We start from the raw sequence: 25,056 nt of genomic DNA on the forward strand, positions 1-25,056 counted from the left end.
TAAGCATTCAAAGAAACTTCCTTTGGAAAGGAATGGAAGGAGGAAGAGGCATAAGCTGGGTTAGTTAGCATAATGTTTGTAATTCTAAAGAAGAAGGTGGATTAGGAATAAAAGACGTAAGTAGCATGAATATCTCGTTACTAAAAACCTTGTATCTATCTCTAGACCCTTAGAACTGCTTCACATTGACTTGTTTGGTCTTGTTGGGACTGCTTCAATCAATGAGAAGAAATATGGAATAGTCATTACTAATGACTTTAGCAGCTAGACTTGGGTTAAATTTCTTAGAAATAAAGATTAATCATATGAAGTATTGATCATCTTTTGTATACAAATATAGTTTGGAAAGGAATCAAAGATTTTAAAAGTTAGAAGTGAACATTGTGGTGAGTTTGAAAATGAGCCATTTGAAGGTTTTTGTGAAAAACATGAAATTATCCATGAGTACTCTTCTCCTAGAACTCCACAGCAAAATGGAGTTGTAGAAAGAAAGAATAGGTCTTTACAAGAAAAGGCTAGGACCATGATCCAGGAAAATCATTTTCCAAAATACTTGTGGGCATAAGCTATTAATACATCTTGTTATGTTCATAACATGATCCATATCAGACCAATTTTGAACAAAAACATTGTATGAATTATTTAAAGGAAGAAAGCCTAGCATATCTTATTTTCATCAGTTTAGATGTACATATTACATTCTGAATAATAAATTCTATCTAAAGAAATTTGATGCCAAGACTCAGAAGGGTATCTTTTTAGGATACTTTGAGCTCTGTAAGCCATACAGGGTGTATAAATCTGAAACCAAAATGGTTGAAGAGTCTATACATGTAAAATTTGTTGATAAAGAACCTGATTATAATATGTCAGAGCCTGTTGAAAGTTTTGTTGATATTCAGGTTTTTATAGGTCATCCATTAATTGGACCTTTAGAAGCTAAGAATTCAGAAGCTGGTGAACCAGAAGTTGACCCAACTTCTGAAGCTCACCCAGAACCTGTAAATTCTAAAGAAGTCTAACATGGTTCAGAAGCTATAACTCAACCCAAAAATTATTTCAAGTATAAAGCTTCTCATCCAGAAGATGTGCTTCATCTCGTCAACGGCGGTTACACGGTGGTTGTTACCGATGCTACGGAAGTGCAAAGAAACATGCAACGAGAAACGAGGAAGAAGGACTAGAAAGCGTTGTTCTAAATCCATCAGTGTAAGGATGAGAATGTGTTTGAGAAGATCTCTAATCTCTACTATAAAATGCTCAAACAACAACTCCAAAGACACCACAGTTCTTCCAACCACCGTGGTGACATCTCAACTCTCAGGCTCTAACATTTTTTTAAATTAAAAATTGTTAGGATATAATAACAATTGTTATGCTCACCATAGTGATAAAATCAAGCTTTCATGGGTTCGAACCTTGGCGCCTTAAATTTTTTATTCCTTTGACGTTAAGGAGCGCCTTTTTTCTTTTATTTAGTTTTAAAAATGAATAAAAGAAATAACACTATGGTTGTTTTGTACAACCGTTGTGACACACACACACACACACACACACACACACACACACACACACACACACACACACACACACACACACACACACACACACACACACACACACACACACACACACACACACACACACACACACACACACACACACACACACACACACACACACACACACACACACACACACACACACACACACACACACACACACACACACACACACACACACACACACACACACACACACACACACACACACACACACACACACACACACACACACACACACACACACACACACACACACACACACACACACACACACACACACACACACACACACACACACACACACACACACACACACACACACACACACACACACACACACACACACACACACACACACACACACACACACACACACACACACACACACACACACACACACACACACACACACACACACACACACACACACACACACACACACACACACACACACACACACACACACACACACACACACACACACACACACACACACACACACACACACACACACACACACACACACACACACACACACACACATATATATATATATATATATATAGACCTATCACCACATTTGGTAATGAAAATTAATGTGAAAAAATTTACCTATATATAAGCGAATAACAATCAATCTTGTTCTTCATACATGAAGGTATTTTTGTTCTTCCTTATTCTCTCGCTTTCGTGTATGTTGTTGTTGTTATGTTTCACATGATTTTCATAAGATTTTTTCTCTTCTTCATCATCATTAGCTTTGGTTATGTTATATATTGTTGTAGATAAATGTTTATTGACATGAATTTTTTTCAGATTCCTCCTCACCACCTTATCAAAGCGCACGCGTGACTATCGTACATATGGTCTGCGTAGCTATTAAAAAATATAAGAAGTATGAAGTTATTGTGGAAACTTCATCTACCTTATATTTCTTTTTCATAGCTTTATAAACTAGATGAACTTCGTAATTTGATCCAGTTCCACGATCATTTTCAATAAAAGGTGTGTTCTTGAAACAATTGAATATATCTTGTGATGTTGTACGATGTTAGTGTTTTATTTCTAAAATGTATGTTTTTTTATGTTGTTGCATGTATTTGTTATGTTGTTGTTGTTGTTCAAAAAAATCCTAAAAACAAGAATAAGACATTGCTAAGTCACAAGAAAGAGGCTTCTTGTGACTTACCAATGTTTTATTCTTTAAATTCTCATACAGGTTGATATTAGATGAAGTATAGCTTATTATATTCTATGTAGATTGTTTGTTTCATTAACCTTTCACTAGAAATTCATTCTTTTAAATTGACATAGAAACTTATAATTTGAAAATTAAGTTTTTTTTTGAAAACCAACTTATATAAATCAATGTTTTCTAAATTGCATGTGTCTCATCATTCATTTCACGCACTTTAGCATTTAGAATGCGACTGAATGACCTGATTCCTTCAATACATCAGTATCTTCTCTTATAGTTTAATTTGAATAAAATCTAATTATTGGTTGGGTCTACCTCATTGTCGTCACTTATCATCGTGATTGTTATGATGATAAGTTATCATAAGTGACAACAATGAGGTAGACCTAGCCAATAAATTGATGTTGTACAATTAAACTAGAATCGAAGGAATTGACGGAATGAAGGAATCATACCATTAAATCATATTTTATGTGTTACAGAGCAGGAAATGAATAATGAGAGGCATCCAATTCAGAAAATAGTGATTTTTTAAAGTTGGTTTTCAAGAATAGTTTAATTCTCATATTATATACTTCTTCATCAATTTGAATGGTTGTATTTCTTTAATAAGGTGTATGGAAAAACAAGCAATCTACGTAGTATATAATAAACTATGGGCACTTACCATAATAGTTATCTAATGTAACCGTGATTAATTGTAATTTATATTCCAAAATATCGCTGCTGAGAATCGAATCTAGAACCTTTAGGTCTATCATAACGGATGGATTAACTAACAGTTGTGATATCTCGCACGCTTTCTAGAATAAAATAATGGTCCTAGGAGAGTGATTGTAAGTAACGAATTTAGGACAACACTCTACATAACAACCCCTTGATCGCATTATTATTTGTATTTTCCAACTGTTGTTAAATAGGTTATTCGTAGTAGTGAATTCGACGACGGTGAAGGCTGCATGGGACACAATGGTACACTGCTATGGCAGTGACACGTCAGTGAATAAGGTTAAGCTTTAGAGTCTACCTAAGTAGTATGAGAATCTCAACCTGAATAATAATGAGAAGTTACCTGAGTACATCTCCAGAGTGATTCTGATTACTAATGAGATGAAAGCCTGTGGAGAAACACTCTCAAAACAAGTAATTATTGAGAAGATATCACTTACTACTCAGTTTTATTACATTGTTGTAGCTATTGAAAATTCTAAGGATCTGAGCACCATGAGAATTGAAGAATTGCAAAGTAGTCTAGAAGCATATGAGTCGTGTCTAACTAAGAGAACCTCTGAGAGAGGGGTAGAGTAGGCTTTGAGGGCGTCTTCTGGTAGGAAGAGTCAGAAGGCTTCCTCGTCTGAAGCCTATAAGAGATATGGTGATTCTCATAAGTTAGAAGCATCCAACTCTAATGAGAAAAAAAATCAGAAGAGAAGGGAGAAGCCTAACAAGAAGAAAATTTGATGTTACTGCTATAAGAATTTTGACCATTATGCTTTTGAGTGTTGGTCAATAAAGGAAGAAGTCAGAAGAAGAAAATATAGCTAGAGAGTCTGATGATATATCTCTGATATTTAGGCTTTTGAATTTGATAATAGTGAATTGTCATTATGGTGGTATATGGATAATGGCTGCTCAAATCATATATCTTAAAACAAACAATGGTTGATAGACTTTGACTCCAGAAAGAGGACAAAGATCAGATATGCTGATGATAATTTCCTTAACGTTGAAGGAATGGGAATGCCAAATTCAAGGTGAAGAATGGTAAGACTGTTTCGGTCAAAGATGTTCGGTATGTTCCTGGCATGAAGAGCAATATGATGAGTGTTGGTTGGCTAGTTGAGAAATGTTTCTCAGTTACTATGAAGGACAATCTCTTAAAGTTGTATGATTCTGATTAGAAGCTGATTATGCAATCTGAGTAGAGAAACAACAAAACATTCAAGGTGTATATGGAGACAAGTGAAACTAAATTCCTTATTGCAACAAGCGTTAAAGGTGACGGTGAGTTGTGGAATAAGAGATTGGGGCATCTGATCTTCAGAAGCTTGGGGCCTCTGAGTTCTAAGAAGCAGGTACATGGCATTCAAAAGATTGTGAAGCCTAAGAAGTCATGTGATATATGCATGAAAGGTAAGAAACCTGGATCGCCATTTGCATTATAAGTGTATCAAAGAGCAAAGCATGCCATGGGAGTTATGAATTCTAATGTGTGTGGGCCATTCCCAAAACCTTCACTTGGAGGAAACAAGAATTTTGTGTCATCTGTGGATGAGTTCACAAGAGTGACATGGGTAGCACTCATCAAGTTTAGTCAAGAGGTATTTATTGAGTTTCATAAGTTCAAGGTGAAGGAAGAAAGACATAGTGGTTAGAAGTTGAAGATTCTCATAACTGATGATGGAGGTGAGTATAAATCTACAGAGTTTAGAAAATGGAGTTGAGCATGAAATGACTACTCCGTATACTCCACAACACAACGGTCTTGCTGAAAGAAGAAATCATACTTTTCTTGATATGACAAGGAGCATGCTGAAGGAGAAGAAACTACCTCACACGTTATAAGGTTGCCACTGCAACGTATGTGCTGAACATGTGTCCAACTAAGAAGCTGATGGGATTTTGTTCCTTTTGAGAAGTGGACTAGATATAAGAAAAATGTGAGTTATCTTAGGGTATTAGGTTTTATATGTTATAAACATGTTCCATATGCGAAGAGAAATAAGCTAGATGATAGAAGTAAAGTAATATTACTGGTCGGGTACCATAGTATAAGTACTTATAAGCTTTATTTTCCAACCTCTAAGAAGGTGGAATTTAACAGAGATGTCATTGTGAAGGACACATAAGCATGGGATTGAATAAAATATCAATCAAAGTCTGGTGTAGTGTTAATACTTGAGGTAACTTCTGAAGATGGTTCAGAATCTGAGATTCTAAAGTTGAGTCAGAGTTATAAGGAGACTCTGAAAACGAATTAGAGTCAGAAGATAATTCTGATTCTAAAGGTGAATCTGATTCTGATACAGATTCTGATGATGATCTAGAATCTGGTGGTCAAGCCTCTAAAGGAGGTCAAGCGTCTGAAGGTGAATTAGATTCTGAAGACGACTCTGAAGATAATTCTAATGAAGATTCTGAAGGTGGTCTAGACCCTGGAGGTCAATCTTCTAGAAGTGATCATGCTTTTAAAGCTTGTAATTCTGAAGGTAGTGTTTCTATAGGTGGTCTAGAAGCTAACACAGTTCTAGATTATGTAAAAGATTCAGAACAAGTTCAGAGACCATAGAGGATGATACAAATACCCAGAAGGTTTGCAGAGTTTGACATGTTACGCGATACTGAAATAGACTTTGAAGGCCAAGTTATTTAGTGTGCCATGTTAGTAGACTCTGAACCTGTGAATACAAAAGAAGCACTCAAGAAGAAAGTCTGGTTGAACGCCATGAAAGAAGAACTTGAGGCGATAGAAAGAAACAAGACTTAGGAGTTGACTGAGCTTCCAAAGAAGAAGAAAGCCATTTGCGTCAGAAGTATTTTCAAGGTGAAGTTAAAGCCAGATTGATCTATTGGGAATCACATAGCAAGGTTAGTAGCTAGAGGTTTTCTTCAGAAATCTGGGCTAGATTACTTTGAGGTGTTTGCACCTGTAGCTAGAAATGAAACAATTGGGTTGGTGATTGCTATAGCTACTAATAGGAATTGGTCTATGATACATCGGGATGTTAAATCTGCATTTCTAAACGGTACTTTACAAGAAGAAGTCTATATGTCGCAGCCATATGGATTTGTGAAAAAGAATCAAGAAGGGATGGTGTACAAGTTGCATAAACCCTTGTATGGATTGAAGCAAACGCCTAGAGCGTTGAACTTGAAAAATGATTCGTTTATCAAGAAACAGGGGTTCAGAAATGTGAGATGGAATATGGATTTTATGTTCAGCATACTTTTGGAGGCAATATGATTCTAGTGTTTCTTTATGTTGATGACATATTGCTGACAGAGAGTTGTTCTAACTAGATAGTCAAGTTTGAGAAGGTGCTGATGAATGAATTTGAGTTGTCTGACCTAGGAAAGTTGGTTTACTTTCTAGGGATAAAGATTTTGTATTCTAAGAAGGGTATCATTCTGTATCAGCTGAAGTATAAACTTGATCTTCTGAAGAGATTCAAGATGAAAAATTGCAAGTTGGATCTGATGCTAAGGGTGATGATGTAGATGCTATAACATTTAAATAGTTGGTAGACTAGCTAAGATATCTCTATAATACCATACCTGACATATGTTATAGGTAGTTGGAATGGTGAGTAGGTTTATGAACAAACCGAAGTGGTCATTACCAAGATGCATTTATGATTTCGAGGTATATTAATAGGACTCTAACGCGTGGAGTTTTGTTCCCTTATGGTGTTGAATGTAAGACAGAACTGTTGTGCTATTCAGACTCTGACTGGTATGGCGTTAGAGGTGACAGAAGAAGTACTTATGGATATTTCTTCAAATATATGGGAAGTCCCATTTCTTGTTGCTCCAAGAAGCAACCTGTTACTGCGTTGTCAGTGTGTAAAGTTGAATACATTGCAGATGCTTAGTGTGTGTGTCAAGCTATGTGGTTGCTGAATTTGATGTAAGATCTGAAGATCAAGGTGAAGAAGCCTGTAAAGTTGATGATTGACAACAAATCAACTATAAGGCTTGCTAGGAATCAAGTCCATAATGGAGTGCTAGAAGTTCTACACTTTAGCACATAAAAGCAACTTGCAGATGTTCTGACGAAAGCTATCAAGACTGAACACTTCATCAATTTTAGGGATGAAATTAGTGTTGTTGATTTTAGCTCTGAATGTGAATTAAGGGAATGTATTGAAGTGTAATTACACATTCAAAGTGTTTTAACTGATTAGTTTGTTGGGCCTTGTGTTGGGTTTTGATTAGTTTGGCCCAATATGGGTTTAGTATATATAGCATTTTGCGTTGTAATTGATAGCATAAGATAGTAGATTGGAGAATCATTCATTTGTAACTGTTTTCAGTTGAGTAAAAGTTAGTTAGAGTTTTTCTCTCTTCTATCATCTTCATCTTGTTTCGTTGTGCTCAAACAATTGTAAGCTGAGAAGGATGACAAGATACAAAGTCGTAACAATTTTGGTTCAACGATAACCATTTTTCCACGAAAACACTTGCCTACGAAAATATCATGTTGAAATACCTCAAAATATGTAGTATTATTTTCCATTTAAGTAGTATCTTACAATTTATGTTACGATCTTATGTTTTGCAATCTTGCTGCCCGTCTCGATCTTACAAAAATAATTGAGTAGGATCTTTCGATCTTATTTGCGATCTTATACTTTACAATCTTACCATTCCTTCCCAATCTTATGCAAGATTGTGATTTTGACAACCTTGCTTGAATCCCTCTTGTCCTTTCTCTAGCTGGTCAGGGAATCTTATCAACGGCTTGGGCAATAACGATTTTATGTGGCTTTGATCTATTTCGGTGGAGTGGTCTTCTTTTTTTTCCAGTGGCTTGTTGTGACAAATAGATTCTTGTTACTGAGCTCTAGTGGTGCTATACTATTAGGCTAGAGGATAGAAATTGTTCTTCGCACTTAAGGGGTGTTGTTGGTGTTTGTGGACTCTCTGGAGTTTTGTAGTTGATCTGTTCTTAATGTTGGTTGTTATGTTTTTAGTCTAGTACATTTTTCTACTCTGTTGGGCTATGACTTGGGCAGGTTTTGCTACTCTTTTGATTTATTTTTCTATCCCTAATAGTATACATTTTCTTTTGCCTTAAAAAAAACAGACAAACATGTTGATTACTATATATATATATTAAATACTAGTACTTGTTTAAGTAACCGAACATTATTTATTCATCAAGTTTCTTACATAAGTAGTGCATCATGTGCGGTGATAAGATTATTAGTTACGAGTGTTGTCCTTAGTTTTCACAGCAACAGCCTCACCAGCATATCTACAACAACTTCTGCAATGCCCACCAATATGAGACCCAAAGCAACATTCTTCGCAATCAACACCTACATGTCCACTTCCACCTTGACTGTTGCCTCCCTCGACATATTTGGATTTGTTTATTTCATGTGACTTTTCGACAACTTCTGAAAATAAAACATTATGTGATTTAGTAAAATGGATTAAGAAAGAAATTTCCAACATTATAATGATATAGAACTTTACTTATGTTTCTTTCTCAGAATTTGTTTAAATAACTTGTAATTCTAAATATCATATACTAATATTAAGTCTATATATATATATATATATATATATATATATATATATATATATATATATATATATATATATATATATATATATATATATATATATATATATATATATATATATATATATATATATATATATATATATATATATATATATATATATATATATATATATATATATATATATATATATATATATATATATATATATATATATATATATATATATAATGCAGTAACTTGAATAATTATAAAGCTAAAATAAAAATTTATATAAAAATGAACCTAACATAAATTTATTTTCTAACTTATATTTTTAAATGATATATAATTTAATCTATACACTATATCAACCATGAAAAAAAATTAAAAGTTTAAGTTAAAAAACGATGTCAATAGCTACTGACCATCTTTGGAATAAGTGAAAGTCTGGAATATGGGTGTTCAAATTAACTGGTTATTGAATTTATTCATATCCAAAATAAAAATTAAATTGGTCTATTCTTTGAAAATAAAATAAAAAAGTTAATTTTTTAAAAATATTTTCACAAAGAAAAACAGTTTAAAATTTATTTCTTAAATTTTTTTTGAAAAATAATCTTTTTTCTCTTCCAAAAAACAAAAATATATGAATTTCTTTACTTGCATTTTTTCATTTTGAAATTAAAAATGATAAAATAGTATCCATCTTTATCTAATTTCATTTAATTCTCAAGATTCGTTTTTGAAAACAACATATTACTTATATAAAATTATAAAATTAAGATAAATATTTGATACACAGAACCATTTGACCATTTGACTAAGAGTTGTGCTATCCTTACACCACATTTTTACACCTATCCAATTTACACCTTAGACTATGTACAATGGGGGTGTTGAAAATTTTTTTGAACTGTTGAATTCATGCAATGGTATGTTTAATAGCTTGTTTAATATGATGTGGATTACTTTGTGTTGAAAGAATTCAACATGTTGAATGAATGAGAGTGGGGGCCACATACAATATTTTGCAAAATCCTATTGGTTGTTGTGACTATTTGAATTTTTAGTGTGTTGTGAATGGTGGTAAAGTAGGGTGTTGAATTTTATTAAACAAAACTATTGTAGTGAGTAAAAGTTGAATGTGTGTTGAATTATTAGGTGGAAGAGAGAGAAGATGATGTGGAGTATAAAAAGTGAAAAAGTAGGGTGTTGAATTTGGAAACCATTGTAAATAGTCTTATAAATACAAAAGATTCAGTCTTGCACAGATTTTAATGTAAGAGAAAAAATTATTAAAAAAATAAAAAGTACTGATTTATGGTATAATAGAAGGTGTAGGTGTAGGTTTGAGTGTAAAACTAGCATTTCTCTTTGACTAAAGCAGCGCATGCTATTAAATTCAATGAACTAACAATGTTAATCATTAAATTTTAATTTTTTTATTTAAGTTTTTTTTATGTTGCCTTACATTGAATATGATTTTTCACTTCAATTTTTTTTAATAATTTATAGTTCTTTATAATTAAATAAAATGTTATCATCTTTTTATAAAAATGATTTAATAATTTAAAAAAAATTAAAATGGAATTATCAAATTAAAAACCGATTATTAAATAAAAACCAATTATAAAATTTGGTTATGAATATAATCGATTTTAAAAAATAAATACGGTTATAATAATTGATTTTAAAATCCGATTATACCATACGGATAATATATGTATATGAATTGGTTATAGACAAAAACCATCCACGAGCATCCCTAGTTTCGAATAAGTTTCTAGCTGACACATGTGATGAGATAAAAAGGACCATGGGCAAACGCAGGCCAAGGATGGCGATTGGTTTTCTCGAATTCATTCTTTTTATCTTTGAAATGTAAAGTAAATAGTTGTTTGTTGATCTTGATTGATTTGAAGTAGGTTGGAAGCTTTCAATTTTTTTTTAATACAAATGGAATTGCACAAAAGACTTTACATTTAAAATTTTAAAATTTTTTTATTTAGTATGAAATTTTAATTAATACATATAAATATGAACTAATAATAGTACTAATTGAAAAATAAATCAATTATAAATTATTATTTAACATTTATTTTAAAAAATATATTTTCAATTAAATATATATTAAAAAAAAATAAATAAAGAGTTAAAAAAATATATTTTCAATCTAATTTTTTTTAAGAAATGATATATTTAAAAAAGAACCCAAGTTCTCAACCAAGGTTACAAAAGAACGTAACATAAATTTATTTTCTAACTTAAGTTAAAAGCTTAAGTTAAAAAACGATGTAAATAGCTAACTGACCCTGACCATCTTTGGAATAAGTGGAAGTCTCGAATAAGTTCCTAGCTGACACCTGTGAAGAGATAAAAAGAACCAAGGACAACAGGCCAAGGATGACGATTGATTTTCTCGAATTCATTCTTCTATTTGCTCTCTATGCAATGGAGGGAAGGAGGAATTAGTAAGGAACCTTTAGTTGGTAGTTGGGAAGGAGCTAATCTGTATTAAATTCAATCTTATCTTTGAAATGTGAGATAAATAGTTGTTTGTTGATCTTGATTGATTTGAAGTAGTAAAGATAGGAGGCTTTGAAATAATGAAGGAGAACAATTAGTGTATATGCTTTGTCTACTTGCTAATACCTGAAAGTGACGGAGAGCATAATAATTGTACCTTTTTTTTAATAATAATTGTACATTAAAAATACTACGAAATATGTATAATTAGGGTTTAATAAAAAAAATACATTCAAGTAAGTATTAGGAGTATTCAAACCTAATAAAAAAGAAAGGAAAAAACATAACACAGAAAATTAATCGATATACTTAATTTAAATACAATCCTTCTTAGAAGATTAATCACTAAGGTTATGTTTAGGAAATTAAATACGATCAAGATTTAAAAATCGTAACTTTTGGAATAGGGAACGGCCGCATACTCAGGGCCTGTCCTGATTTTCTAGAGGCCCCAAACAAACAGAAAAATAGACCCCTAACAAAAAAAAATAACGTTTTACTCGTTGACAGTAAAAAAAAATTTACACTGTTAATTTGTTAAAAATATTTGACTTTTATTTTACGATTAGATAACCTAGGGCTAAAGACTTAGGCTACGATATTCATATATCTAACCACAGGTTTTCGTAGTTGCTAAACTATTTTTGTTGGTTCATACGTTGTTTATAACTTTGGATTGAGAGATAGATACAAATGCTAGATCAGTAAAATGCATCAGTAGAGTCTATTCTTTGAAATGACTCCTATGAATTTATCATTTTTTTTAAATAGACTCAATTTAATAATAATTAATAATAATAATAATAATAATAATAATAATAATAATAATAATAATAATAATAATAATAATAATAATAATAATAATAAAATAGAGCAAATCACACTTGTTTGGCAATTGCAAACATAACATAGCGAATAAAAATGCATTTTTTATTTCATATAGCCTCCTATCTTTACTTCTCAAAACCAATCAACATCAAAAATCAACTATTTACTTCAAATTTTAAAGATGGGTTAAATATGTTAGGGGTCCCTATAAATATTGCAACTTTCAATTTTAGTCCCTACAAAATTTTTCTTCAAACAATGGTCCTCGCAATATTTTCCGTCTCTATTTTTGGTCCCTACCGTTAAATTCAACTAACGGAGGCTTACATGGCATGCCATGTGTCATGCCACGTCAGTTCAGGTTAACTCTAAAGAAAAAGTGACATATTGCGGGGGTTTTAAACCCCCTTAAAATAACTTAAAAAAACAATCACATATAAAGAACAGTAAAAAGAACCGTAACTTTTTTTTTAATCTTCTTATTTTGAAATGTCTATTTCCTTTTTATATAAGAAATGTCTTCTTCACTTTATTTTCTAAACCAAAAAACAAATGTAAGAAAGTAAATACAATTAATAGATGACTGGATTCTATGTCAACAAATGAAATATTAGAACACAATATTAATAGAATGTTGGCTTTATTTAACCATTGAATCATGAAAACAATAATAGCAAAAGACAAAAGATAGTAGTGAGTTTCAATACCAACTACGACTATATTTAGTCAAGTTTGTTAAGCCAAATAACATTAATATACTACTATTTATTTGAAAAAAAAATAGCATATAGATAATTAATTAAAAATTGAAAGAAAAAAAGTGAAAATATAATCTTAAATTTGAAAATCATTATATGATCCCATTTTCTTCACAAGAGAAACCAAAACAAACTGCATGGTACATGTTTATGATACATCACATAAGGGAAACAAAATATGGAAAACATTTAGAGTGTAGGGAAACCATAACCTGCAAATTAAAAGGTCATTGACCATCATTTGTGCTACCCATTCTAGAAGCAAATTGGTATACTAATGGTATAAATTTGAAGGATTGAACCTACAAACAGACTCAAATGCACTCAACATATGAAACCGCAAAGACAAATATTGAAAATGGGGAATTGACAATGCTTTATACTCTATAAACCTCGTCAATTGTGCTATGCATGCTATTTACAACATGTTATCTAGAAGAAAAACTAAACCACAAGGAAACAATCCAAAACACCTGAATCTATCAGTAGCAAAACAAACTAAGAGCAACATCAAATCAATTCCACATCATACTTGTCACCTATAGCTAAATAATGTTTAGAACATATTATAAAAAATAGAGAGTATTTATCTGCCTTCCCAATCATTGAAACAAACTTATCCAAATTCCCAAACCATCTACCAAGAGTTAATGTTGAATAAACTGACACCACTGCTATCAAAAGATATACAAACTAATGAAGTACATAATTATGAACACATAATTATGCTTTGTGGTCTAATGTAATTGGTGGTGAGATGATTGAAAATATGAATATATTCTGAATGAGTCAATTGTTCAACAATAAATTCTCACACTCAAGTTGAATATAAATAAATATCTGTAAGAATCATATACTGCTATAAGAACCAATTAAAATCAATGAAAATACTCAATCATTAGGGAGAGCATAAAACATGCATGTTAATATATTTTAATTGATGAACATAAAGTAGGGGACAATCACACTCCCTCTCCCTATCCTTTCAGTTCCAAACTTAACCAATTTGAACATTCCTAATTCGTAAAATCATGACTGATGAAGTTTTCTCGCAAATGCACACCACCTAATTATGAGCAAAATGTTTTATGAAATGATATATAGTTTCACAAAGTTGTGAGATAAAACTACATATATATATATATATATATATATATATATATATATATATATATATATATATATATATATATATATATATATATATATATATATATATATATATATATATATATATATATATAGTGCTTACTGTATTATCACTATTGTTTGATTAATTGCTCCTGAAAATTTCTGGTTTTTTAAGTTATTTAAAGGGGGTTTAAAACCCCCGCAATCTATCTATTTTTAATTAATATTGACTTTAATTGACGTGGCGTTACACGTGGCGTGCCACGTAAGCCTCCGTTAGTGAAATTTAACGGGAGGGACTAAAAATAGGGACGGAAAATATTGCGAGGACCATTGTTTGAAGAAAATTTTTGTAGGGACTAAAATTGAAAGTTGCCATATTTATGGGGACTAAAAACTTATTTAACCCTTTAAAGATAAAATGGAATTAATACAAACTAGCTACCATCCCAACTACCAAGTACAGGTTGCATAATTATTCCTCCTTCCTCCATTCTATATACACTACACTTTCTTTCTATTTTTTCTCAAACTTAACTACCAAATATATTTTTTTAATCGATTTGTGAAGTTTTATACTCTTGACTACAATGGATTCAAAAAAAGCAATCCTTCTTTTTGGTATATTGGTCATGATTCTTCATATCTTCTCGCTGGTGTCCGCGCGGAACTTATTTGGGACATCAACTAATATTAAAGAGGGTAAGGTAGTTATACATTAATTTTCTCATTTTTGGTTTAAAATATATATATTTTTCATGAGCACTTTTGGTAAGTTTATATTAATTTTTCTTACCCCAACATTTTTTTATCAAAACATAATACAATGTGTTTGAAACTACTTTGACACTGTCTGACAAAAAGCTTTCAAGTATATTAACTCTTGTTCAATAAGTACAACTCAATTTATGGTTAAAAAGTCTTATGCACAAGCAGGGTTTTAAAACGGTCCGCGACCGCGAAAACGGCCGCGACAAAACGGTTTTGAAAGATGCTGAAACCGATACGTTATCACTGTTTTATATTTTGAAGAATAAATTTATGGTTAATTCACACCGCGACGACCGCAATACACCTGTACCGACCGAAATCGCAAAAATCTTTACGTGACGCGACCGCGACCGTTTTTTAAAACTTGTGCAGAAGTTTGAGCTTGAATGATATTTCTACTTTTCCTCACTTAAAAGTTTAGGCGTCTAATTTGATATAAATAAATTTACTCTTCAATGAATGATTACAAACATATTATGTGTATATTTTATATTTAATGAGTTATTCAGTGGAGTGAAATATCTCATGTTATTAAGTGAAATTGAGAAGATATCAAATATAAGAAGGGACACAATTAGAAGTTCCTTAAACAATTTATGACTAGACAAGAATCATTTTTACTGTCATGTATAGTTGTAAAAAAATTTTTTAAAGATTTTATAATTGTAATAATTAGAGACATGAATTATGAAACAATTGGATATCTATACTGTAAAATTCATCTAATATGTATATTCATATAATGTTTATTATCAGAAGTTGTTGAAAAGTCAAATAAAATAAATGATGCCAAATATGGTTATTATGGTGGTGGTAACCATAGTGGTGGTTACCATGGTGGTGGTGGTCACCAAGGTGGTGGTGGTTACCATGGCGGTAGCAGCTATAGGAGAAGTGGGAATCGAGATAGTTACTGCCACAACGGCTGTTGTGATGGGTTTTATTACAATAGTTGCGGAAGGTGTTGCTAATATACTCGTAAGGTAAGGTTGATGATGTACATATGTAATAGTGATATTTCTGAAGTGGAAATCTTGTTTAAATGCATCATCATTATAAGTTGTTATTTGTGAAAAATGAAATAACCACTGTAGGATCAAAAACATTCAGAACTAATTCTATTTTTACATGACATATACCTCTTCTCACTACAAGAAATTTGACATTTACTAACAACAAATATATGTTGTTAATGTTCCAAAAACTGTTGGTAAAGACAAAAAAAAAACTTTACCAACAGCTGTTTGCTTCTGTCAACTATAATTCTTATACCAACGACAATTTTCCATCCCAATCTCTTTTTTCAACGACAATTTTGTAGTGGTTGAACAAAAATTGGAATACAAAATTGACAGGGTTTAATGTTTGTAAATCACTGGGATGGTATTGTAAAAAAAAAATCACCAATCTTGAAAAGAATAATAAAACTTACTATCCTGGACATCAATTGGCATTGCAATTTTGTCAAAGGCAGCAATAGTATCATCCGAAGCTTAGTAATATGCTGCAAATTAGAAAATTGTATAAGTTATTATGCACAATTTTATCCTGTACGAAATAACAACTGATTATCATTGATTTCTAGGTTTAAAAGTCTTCCGGGATTTTTCTTAAAACAAAAATCAAATCCATCAGTAGAGGAAATCTTTCCGAAGATACTAATAGAAATTTGAGCTTCACTAAACATTTCAAAAATTTTACAAAACAATCAAATATATAAATCCATATTCAAATTCAAAACACCGCAACAACACAATTTCCATTAACAAACCACACCAAGTTCAAGCATTTCTTCAAGCATAAGATAGGCATGAAACAAATATATATCAACAACGAATGAAACTAAAACCCTACATCACAATACAAAGATGGCGACGGTAAAAACAAAACAGATCGAAAAGAAGAAAGAAAGTTACCTAAAGTCGGGGAGAGGCGGCAGAAGGAGCGTTATGTTAAAGGAAAAAGAAGATCGGTTATGGAGAAATGAGTGTTTGCTCAGGTGTTAAAAATGAAGAGTTGTTTTTTTATTTGTTATTAGGGAGGAAATGGGCGCCTTTATTTCATACCCTACGTACTAGTTGTTGGCTTGTAATTTAGATATCTAATTATTGTCTATACCAACGCTTTTTTACATTCTTTACAATCACTAAAGGTGTCCGTTAGTATAAGAAAAATTTTGTATAGTGTGGAGATGAGTCATGTAGCTTCTATGGTAGTGTGGGAAGTGAGGATGGTAGTATGGGGAGAGAGGGTCTGGAAATGTCCCATATTCTTTTAGGTAATGTTTTTTTTTCAATTCTAACAATACTTTTCAGTTGTTGTCAAAGAAATGTTGTAGTGACTCTTTTTTTTATCTACAAAAACAACTTCTTGCAGTTGCATAAAATTTGCAAAATGTATATATGCGACAACAATAAAATATAAATTTCGTCCCGGACCATCAAAAATCTCACTTTTAAATTAATCGTCACTCCTGAAACACAAAAGGACTTAAACCGCGAAAAGATATCCTCTGTTATAACAAAAGTCCAACCCAACAACCTAAATATCATACACCACATAATAATAATAAGGGTTAAATAAGTTTTTAGTCCCTATAAATATGACACTTTTCACTTTTAGTCCTTACAAAAAATTTCGTCGAATTTTGGTCCTCACAAAATTTTCCGTCACGAATTTTAGTCCCTCCCGTTAGATTGCTCTAACGGAGGCTTATGTGGCATGCCACATGTCTCACCACGTCAGACAAATGTATAACTAAAGAAAAAGAGGCAGATTGCGGGGGTTTTAAACCCCCTTTAAATAACTGGAAAAAAAATTCTCAAAAAAAAAAAAAAAATTCTCACAATGAAGCTTTCAACCAATGAACTCGGTGGTCCAATTCCCTGGAATTTTCGGAACCTTATTTCAAGGTTGGTTAGGGCAACTTGAAAATCTTAAGTACCTTAATATTGGTTCAAACTTACTCCTTGGATCTATTCCCTTGTCCTTAGTAAGGCTGTCAAATTTAACTCACTTAGATCTTTCTTCAAATTAATTTGATGGTTCTATTCCTCAACACTTAGAAAAATTTGTAAATTATATGTTATTGATCTTTCAAATACAAATAGAATCCCAGGTAGTGGTGTCTCAGTTCAAGAGGGAGGCTAAGTTAAAGATCCATTATTACAACGTAAACCTAACCAGGGAAAATTCGCATGCACGTCACATGCACATCCACATGCACATCCATTAGTGTTGACTTTAATTGACATGGCGTAACACGTGGCGTGCCACGTAAGCCTCCGTTAGTGGAATCTAACGGGAGGGACCAAAAATAGGGACGGAAAATATTACGAGGACCATTGTTTGATGAAAATTTTTATAGGACCTCTAACATATTTAACCCTAAAAATAATATCACAAGTGACAAATAATTGAGAATCTCACTCCATGGCACCTTCACAAAGACTACAAACACACCCTTCCGTTCTTGACATGAAATATATATTCCATTGTTATACTCACATAAAAAATATATACTCCCTCCATTCTTATTTATAAGCAAATTTTCATTTATTGAATAATTGATGTATCTAACCCACATATAGTCTAAATACATTATTTATTCAATAAATAAAAAAAGACAAAATTTTCTTATAAATAAGAATGGAGGGTGTACATGGATTGAGCTCGAGTTAATGCATTGGTGCTTATAAAAAAAGTTATATTATATTGAATGATAAAACCATCTTTGTGAGTGTCACTCAGCTAATAAAAAGGCTAAACATTATATACATTATTTACATATAATCAAGCTTATTTCATTCCTTATTCAAGCATTGAATACACGATATCTGCAAAATTATAAATCTATCCGGAAATTCAAAATTATAGTGGCGGCTGCAATACTGAATTATAAATCTATCCGGAAATTCAAATCTATCAAGAAGCATTGATAAAATTCGTAATCATAACAACACTGTTTCTTCATTTCAGTAGTTTTGTGATATTTTGAATTATAATATTTTTAAATAGCACAGTATATCAAAATCAAAATATATATATATATATATATATATATATATATATATATATATATATATATATATATATATATATACCAAAAAAATAAAGAGGTATAAAGAGTACATCTTTGAATTATTATACTTATTCTTGAAATAACTTTCATACAACAATACAAGAAAAGTGAAGCAACAGTAATAGGGACATCATTATGACATGCTTATAATTATTCTCACAACAGATATCCTTTACAAATTTATTATTCAAATTATTGATATATAGCAGAGAACTATGAACTACTGAACTCCTTTATTTCTGTCTAATAATAACAGTTACTTGTTCTCCTACATTTCTTGACCGAATTGTCTAATATGGTTGTAGTGGAGTTGCTTACACAAACTTTTCCTGTTGAAAGTACAAATTCATCAAAAGACATGCTTGATATACAGTGGAGTATAATAAATAGAAAAAATGAAATATATATTTGACCTTGAAAATAATACGGTAACATCATATATGAATATTTTGTTTAGACACAAAATGTATCTGTTTTGACGTAGCAGTTATTTTGTAACTTTAATCTTATCTTATTGAACACAAAATTTATATATTTGTAATTCATGGTTTGGGTGCATAAAGGCAATACTGAAAGAGGGGACAGAAACAGTTACCTGTAAGCCTCTAAGACACTTTTGAAGTTTAATTGCATTCAACATCATAAACATGGACACTGTGTCAATTATGTTGTTTAAGAACATGACATATACACGTCTCCAAGTCTTGATGAGCATCAATGATCCCAAGAGTCCCCAAAATCCTGTGATAAATCCCACAGATGTACCCCAATAAATTGGTGTTTTATCTTCTGGACTACTTTCTTCAGGTGTTTTCGGCTTCTTCTGTACACCTTCTTCCTCTCCCGGACATTTTTTGTCTAGTGGTTTTCCACAAAGATCAACTTTTCCTTCATAACTTGAGACATCAAAAATTTGTAATTGTGTGCCAATTGGAATTCTTCCAGACAATTGGTTGTCGGACAGGTTCAACATGGAAAGACGGTCAATTTGAGATAGAGAACGTGGTATCAAACCAGATAAATGGTTTCTTGACAAGTCAAGAAATTCAAGTAATCTCAAGCTTCCAATATTTGAAGTAATTTCTCCAGTCAAATTGTTGTTTGATAAATTCAAAGACACTAATTCTATCAACTTTCCAATTTCTTCTGGAATGTTTCCCGTCAATTGATTACTTGATAGATCAATGCTCCTCAAAATAAGCTTATCATTCTTGAATAACCGTTGTACACCTTTCCACATCAACAATGCGGTCAAATCATAAACTTGATAAGCTAGGGGCACTTGATATACAACAGAGTAATTTAAAAAGTTTGGTACCAAGCTATTTGAGGAAACACTTTGAGACATTGCAGAGAAATTTTTCAAGCATTTGAAAATATGACCTGATAGATTGTTTTCTGAGAGATCAAACAACTGAATGTTTGTTAAGTGACAGAGACTTTTTGGTAGACTTCCATAGAATTGGTTTCTTCGTAAGCTTAGCATTTTCAATTCTTGCCCTAACCAATTTGGTATGGGTCCTGAAAATCTGTTGTAACCAAGATCTAACATGAACAATTTTGTGCAACTTTTGAAGGAGAAAGGTAACTTCCCTGATAAACCATTGTTGCGCAATATCAACGCCTTAAGTTCAAGTAATGATCCCATTGATGATGGTACTTCCCCAGACAAAGCGTTGTCACTCAAATCTAGAAATTCCAATGCTTCAAAATGACTCCAACAGTCAGGAATTTTCTTGGATAAATGATTCTTTGAAAGATCCAATATGTGTAATCTATTCACTGTAGTGTTGGTACACAAGAACAAGTGAATTTCTGAAAATTTGTTCATGGACAATTTTAGCAATGTTGCGGTCTGGAAAAATTGTGGTATGGAACCTACAAAGTGATTTGAATGCATAATTCCTTGAAAATATTCAGAAAATCTTATGGGCAAATTTGGAATTGTGCCAGTAAGATTATTGTATGAAATGTTCATAGAAACTACATTTGTCGATTGAGTCCAAAACCACACTGGAACAACATCTGAGATTCCAGCATCAGAAATGTCCAAGTTTTCCAAATATTTTTGACTATGCAGCCATTTGGGAAAACTAGGCCCTAAACCACAAGAACCTAACAATAAGGTAGTTAACTGAAAAGGTGGCACCCAATTTTCACTAAATTTCAAGGCCAGTGAACTGTGAGTTAAGTGTAGATACCTAAGCAAGGACATGCTGCTAAAATGGGATTCAGTTATCACACCATGAAAACTATTGTAATCTAAGTAGAGGCTCTCTAATTTACGGGGGAAAGTAGAATTTTCTAGTATTCTCCCACTTATTAGATTGTGAGATAGGTACAAATGTACTAAAGATAAGAACCCTGACATGTCAGGTAGAGTGCCAATAATTTGGTTTCTAGTCAAATCTAACTCTTGCAGTGAGTACTTTGTACAACCAGCAGATAACTTATAAACTATCAACGTAATATCTTCACTCAACTTGTTATTTGACATGTCTAGTGACCTTAATGAACATAGGTTACCAAATGATACTGGAATTCCACCTTCTAAAAAATTGAATCCACTTATTAAAGACTCTAATTGAGATGGAAAATTTATGTCACCGTCGGAGACTTTTCCACTCAACAAATTATTTGAAAGGTCAATTGCTATTAGACATGGAAATATTGAAAGGTCAGGAAATGTTCCAGTAATTTGGTTACCTTTTAACGATAAGTCCTGGAGTGAATGACTTGCACAGCCAAACGATTTCAGAAGAGTTGAAATGTCTTTACTCAAATTGGTAGACTCAAGGTGTAATGACTGTAAGGTACATATGTTTCTGAAGGGTTCTAGAGTCCCACCATGCAGGTCATTATGAGATAAGTCAAGTCGTTCAAGAGGATTTCCGATGTTGCCAAAATCATATGGTATGGGGCCTTCGAAGAAGTTATAGCTAAGATCAAGCTCGATCAAATTGGAGGTGGCATTAAACACCCATTCAAATATTTTTGATGACAAGAAGTTATTTCCCCCAATATCAAGAATTCTAAGAGACTTAGAAATATTTGATATTGAATCAGGTAGAGAAATATCAGAAAGATCACAATAAGATAGCTTCAATTCTTCTATTTTTGGAAACTTACCGATCATTTGTAGCCATGCATCAAAAGAATTAATATTTTGCACGTCACTCAAGTCAAGATGTGTTAAAAGAGTGAGATTTGAAATCCATTCTCCTCCATTAACTGTGAGTCCGTCATTATCTCCAAGATGAAGCTTCTGTACATTTGAAAGGCTTCCAAGATGATGAGGAATGGTTCCAACTAGATTATTTGAACTCATATCAAGGTACTGCAAATGAGAGAGATATCCAAGTTCACGAGGAATAGTTCCAACAAGACTATTATTACTCAGATCAAGATATTGCAAATGAGAGAGATTTTCAAGTTGATGAGGAATTTCACCCTCGAGGCCATTCCGTGAAAGATCAAGATATTGCAAGTGAGAAAGACGAAAAAGATCTGTTGGAATTCTTCCACCAAAGAATACCGATTGGAGGACTAGTATTCTCAAGTTACTTTTGGGAAGGTATGGCTGGAAAAAATACTCCAACTGAGGTCCAGATGCTTTAAATACCGCAATTTCATCAATGATATGTTGATCTCTCCTCGAAAAGGAGCAAAACCAAACTGAGGAGCATTTAGAACAAGCTTTTCAACATGGCCAGTTTGATTGTTACATACGATTCCTTCCCAATCACAGCAATCACTCTTATTATCCCAAGTAGACAAAAGGGAAGTATCATCCAACACCAAGCTTGCCTTCACCTCACTGAGAGCCTTTCTCTCATTTTCCATGCAACCACCACAAGCAGGGTCACACTGCAACAGCACAAAGAATGCTCCAACTAACTTGAGAATACATACAACAGTATTCATTTTCTTCATTTTTGCTCTGCCAAAGTGATAAAAACTCAATTTGTTATTACTTCTAACATTCAGAAACAAGAATAATAAATATAAAGACTTAATTAGTCGTCGCTTTAAATGCAGTGCCAATTTTTTCTTGTGGAGAGGACCCATAGAAGAAAATGAATTCTTGAATGGTACGTACAGCCTTTGAAAACATGACACCTCTTTTATAATTCAGATTTTCCGCCAGGTCTGATAAGGATAATGTCAAAATTGAGCGGCTAAGAAAATAGGATTAGGTGTTTTCAAGATTTTGACATATTCATGCATATGGTGGTCAGGCTCTAATGTCAAAGAGATTATCTCTGCTATCTGAAAGAATAAAGTGATCAATTGTGTGATCTTATTCAATCAGAACAGGTTATGATGGAGCTGGAACAGAGATGATTTGTGTAGGTGTACATTAACCACAGTTTGTACTGCTATTAGGGGGGAGAATGATTGATTTTCAAGGTATTCCTAGCAGTGGTGAAGATGAATTCTTGATCTAAAGTTGAAGTGTCTTAAAGAGATGTCGGATATAATGTCTTGACATCACTATATTAAGAATTTATGTTTCTCAGTATGCTTGACTGGTGTTTCCTTCAAACAGGATGGAGGTTGTTTACTCAAACTTGATATAATCTATCAAGTCTATGAGAACATGAAATTCTTGTTCTGTTGAATTGGAGGATACATCCAAGAGGTGGACTGTAATAGAGATGTGTCAACCTAAGGCAAGTGGTTGATTTATGCCTACAGTAATGAAATGCCTTCCAAACTACCTAGAATCAGCATTTCAGAATTTATCTGGAGAAATGAGGAGTTGGTATACGTTTAAGGAAAAAAGGATCATGGTTCTTAAGAAAGGAAGTATGTTTATTTCCTCCCTGTCATATGTATGGGAAGGTTCTCCTTAAGCTTGAGTTTCAGTTATGCGGTGTCCTCACATGATGGAACATTTGTTCTTGCAAGGATTGAAGGGCATCCTTGTGTCTTGAAGGTTTGGGAGAAGCAGTCTTATTCTGGATAGTCTGCTTGTTACCATAGTCTGATCGTGGAGGTTGATCAACTGATGCTGAGAACTCTCATGTTCCTTCCAAGAGAGATGTTTGGATAATCAGGGTCGGTCCTATGCATGTGCTGGAAGTGCTACAGCATAGAGCCCCAAATTTTGGGAGGCCCCAAATTTTTAAAAGATCCAATTTTTTTCCATAAATATAAATCTAAATAAATAAAATTTATAGTAAAAATTCAATAAATTAAAAAAAAAATACTATGATAAAAACTTAACACATACAAAAATTGAGATAGATCAAAATTCAAAATAATTATAATTAAATACATTATTGATTAATATATAATTTTATTTTTTATGTGTCTTTTTAAATTATTATAGTTGTATTTATATTTTAGATTTTGGCCCATTTTTTAAATTAGAACGGGGCTTCTGCTTTGATTAGGTCGGTCCTGACGGGGACAAGGATAATTTTGGGGTTTTTAAGTGAATTCATTGAGGGAAGAAGATGGGTTCTGAGTCTTGGGGAAGAAGAATTTGTGTTAGAAGATGGAAGACGTATTTGAGATAGATGAGGGGAAGAAGGCGTGTTTGATGAGAGTTCGTGAAGTAGTGTTTTCTTAGGTTTGGGAGTTCGAGGAGGGCTCCACAAAATGGAGAAAATTTGTGCTTTTAATTTAATTTAATTTTATTAAAAACCTTTAACATATCAGTTTCTCAAAAAGTGAAATTGAAATAGTGCTTCGATAATAGTGCATTCACATAAAACGCTATTAAACTCCTGTTTTATATTTTTGTAAATTTTTTTAGCACCTTATAATAGCGCCAAAAAAATAAATGCTATTATAAGTTTCGGTGTGATATTTCAAATTGCACTTTATTAAAAAGCATTATTAAATTAGTGCTATTTTATGTTAAAATTGTAGTAGTGTCATCTTCATCTCCTCATGCATGGCAGCTTTCCATCCCTCAACATTAGCAGTTTCAAAATACCATATAGGCTCAAATGTA

General features: G+C 32.3%; 2 protein-coding genes and 1 pseudogene across 2 annotated transcripts; 1 reads left to right on the forward strand and 2 right to left on the reverse strand.

Annotated features, from left to right (window-relative positions):
- Window positions 1-8,525: 8,525 nt before the first annotated feature.
- On the reverse strand, window positions 8,526-11,605 carry LOC131617694 (dormancy-associated protein 2-like). Its single transcript, XM_058888957.1, has 2 exons — window positions 11,308-11,605; window positions 8,526-8,885 (listed from the first exon to the last, which is right to left on the reverse strand). The coding sequence occupies exons 1-2, from the start codon at window positions 11,423-11,425 to the stop codon at window positions 8,689-8,691; spliced, it is 315 nt and encodes a 104-aa protein (XP_058744940.1). The 5' UTR covers window positions 11,426-11,605; the 3' UTR covers window positions 8,526-8,688.
- A 3,111-nt stretch (window positions 11,606-14,716) lies between these two features.
- Window positions 14,717-16,060, forward strand: LOC131621061 (cold and drought-regulated protein CORA-like). The gene is made up of 2 exons (XM_058892269.1): window positions 14,717-14,941; window positions 15,767-16,060. The coding sequence occupies exons 1-2, from the start codon at window positions 14,830-14,832 to the stop codon at window positions 15,979-15,981; spliced, it is 327 nt and encodes a 108-aa protein (XP_058748252.1). The 5' UTR covers window positions 14,717-14,829; the 3' UTR covers window positions 15,982-16,060.
- A 3,092-nt stretch (window positions 16,061-19,152) lies between these two features.
- Window positions 19,153-24,704, reverse strand: LOC131621062 (receptor-like protein EIX1; annotated as a pseudogene).
- Window positions 24,705-25,056: the final 352 nt, after the last annotated feature.

This window comes from Vicia villosa, linkage group LG7 (assembly GCF_029867415.1).
Source record: "Vicia villosa cultivar HV-30 ecotype Madison, WI linkage group LG7, Vvil1.0, whole genome shotgun sequence".
Classification (NCBI taxonomy): Eukaryota; Viridiplantae; Streptophyta; class Magnoliopsida; order Fabales; family Fabaceae; genus Vicia; species Vicia villosa.

What these genes read in the sequence shown, in the direction of transcription:
- LOC131617694 (XM_058888957.1), bottom strand. Translation starts at nt 11,425, where the DNA reads ATGAATTCGAGAAAATCAATCGTCATCCTTGGCCTGTTGTCCTTGGTT. An exon ending in TTATTCCAAAGATGGTCAGG is followed by an intron (nt 8,886 to 11,307) that starts GTCAGTTAGCTA and finishes TTTTATTTTCAG; the next exon opens with AAGTTGTCGAAAAGTCACAT.
- LOC131621061 (XM_058892269.1), top strand. Translation starts at nt 14,830, where the DNA reads ATGGATTCAAAAAAAGCAATCCTTCTTTTTGGTATATTGGTCATGATT. An exon ending in ATCAACTAATATTAAAGAGG is followed by an intron (nt 14,942 to 15,766) that starts GTAAGGTAGTTA and finishes GTTTATTATCAG; the next exon opens with AAGTTGTTGAAAAGTCAAAT.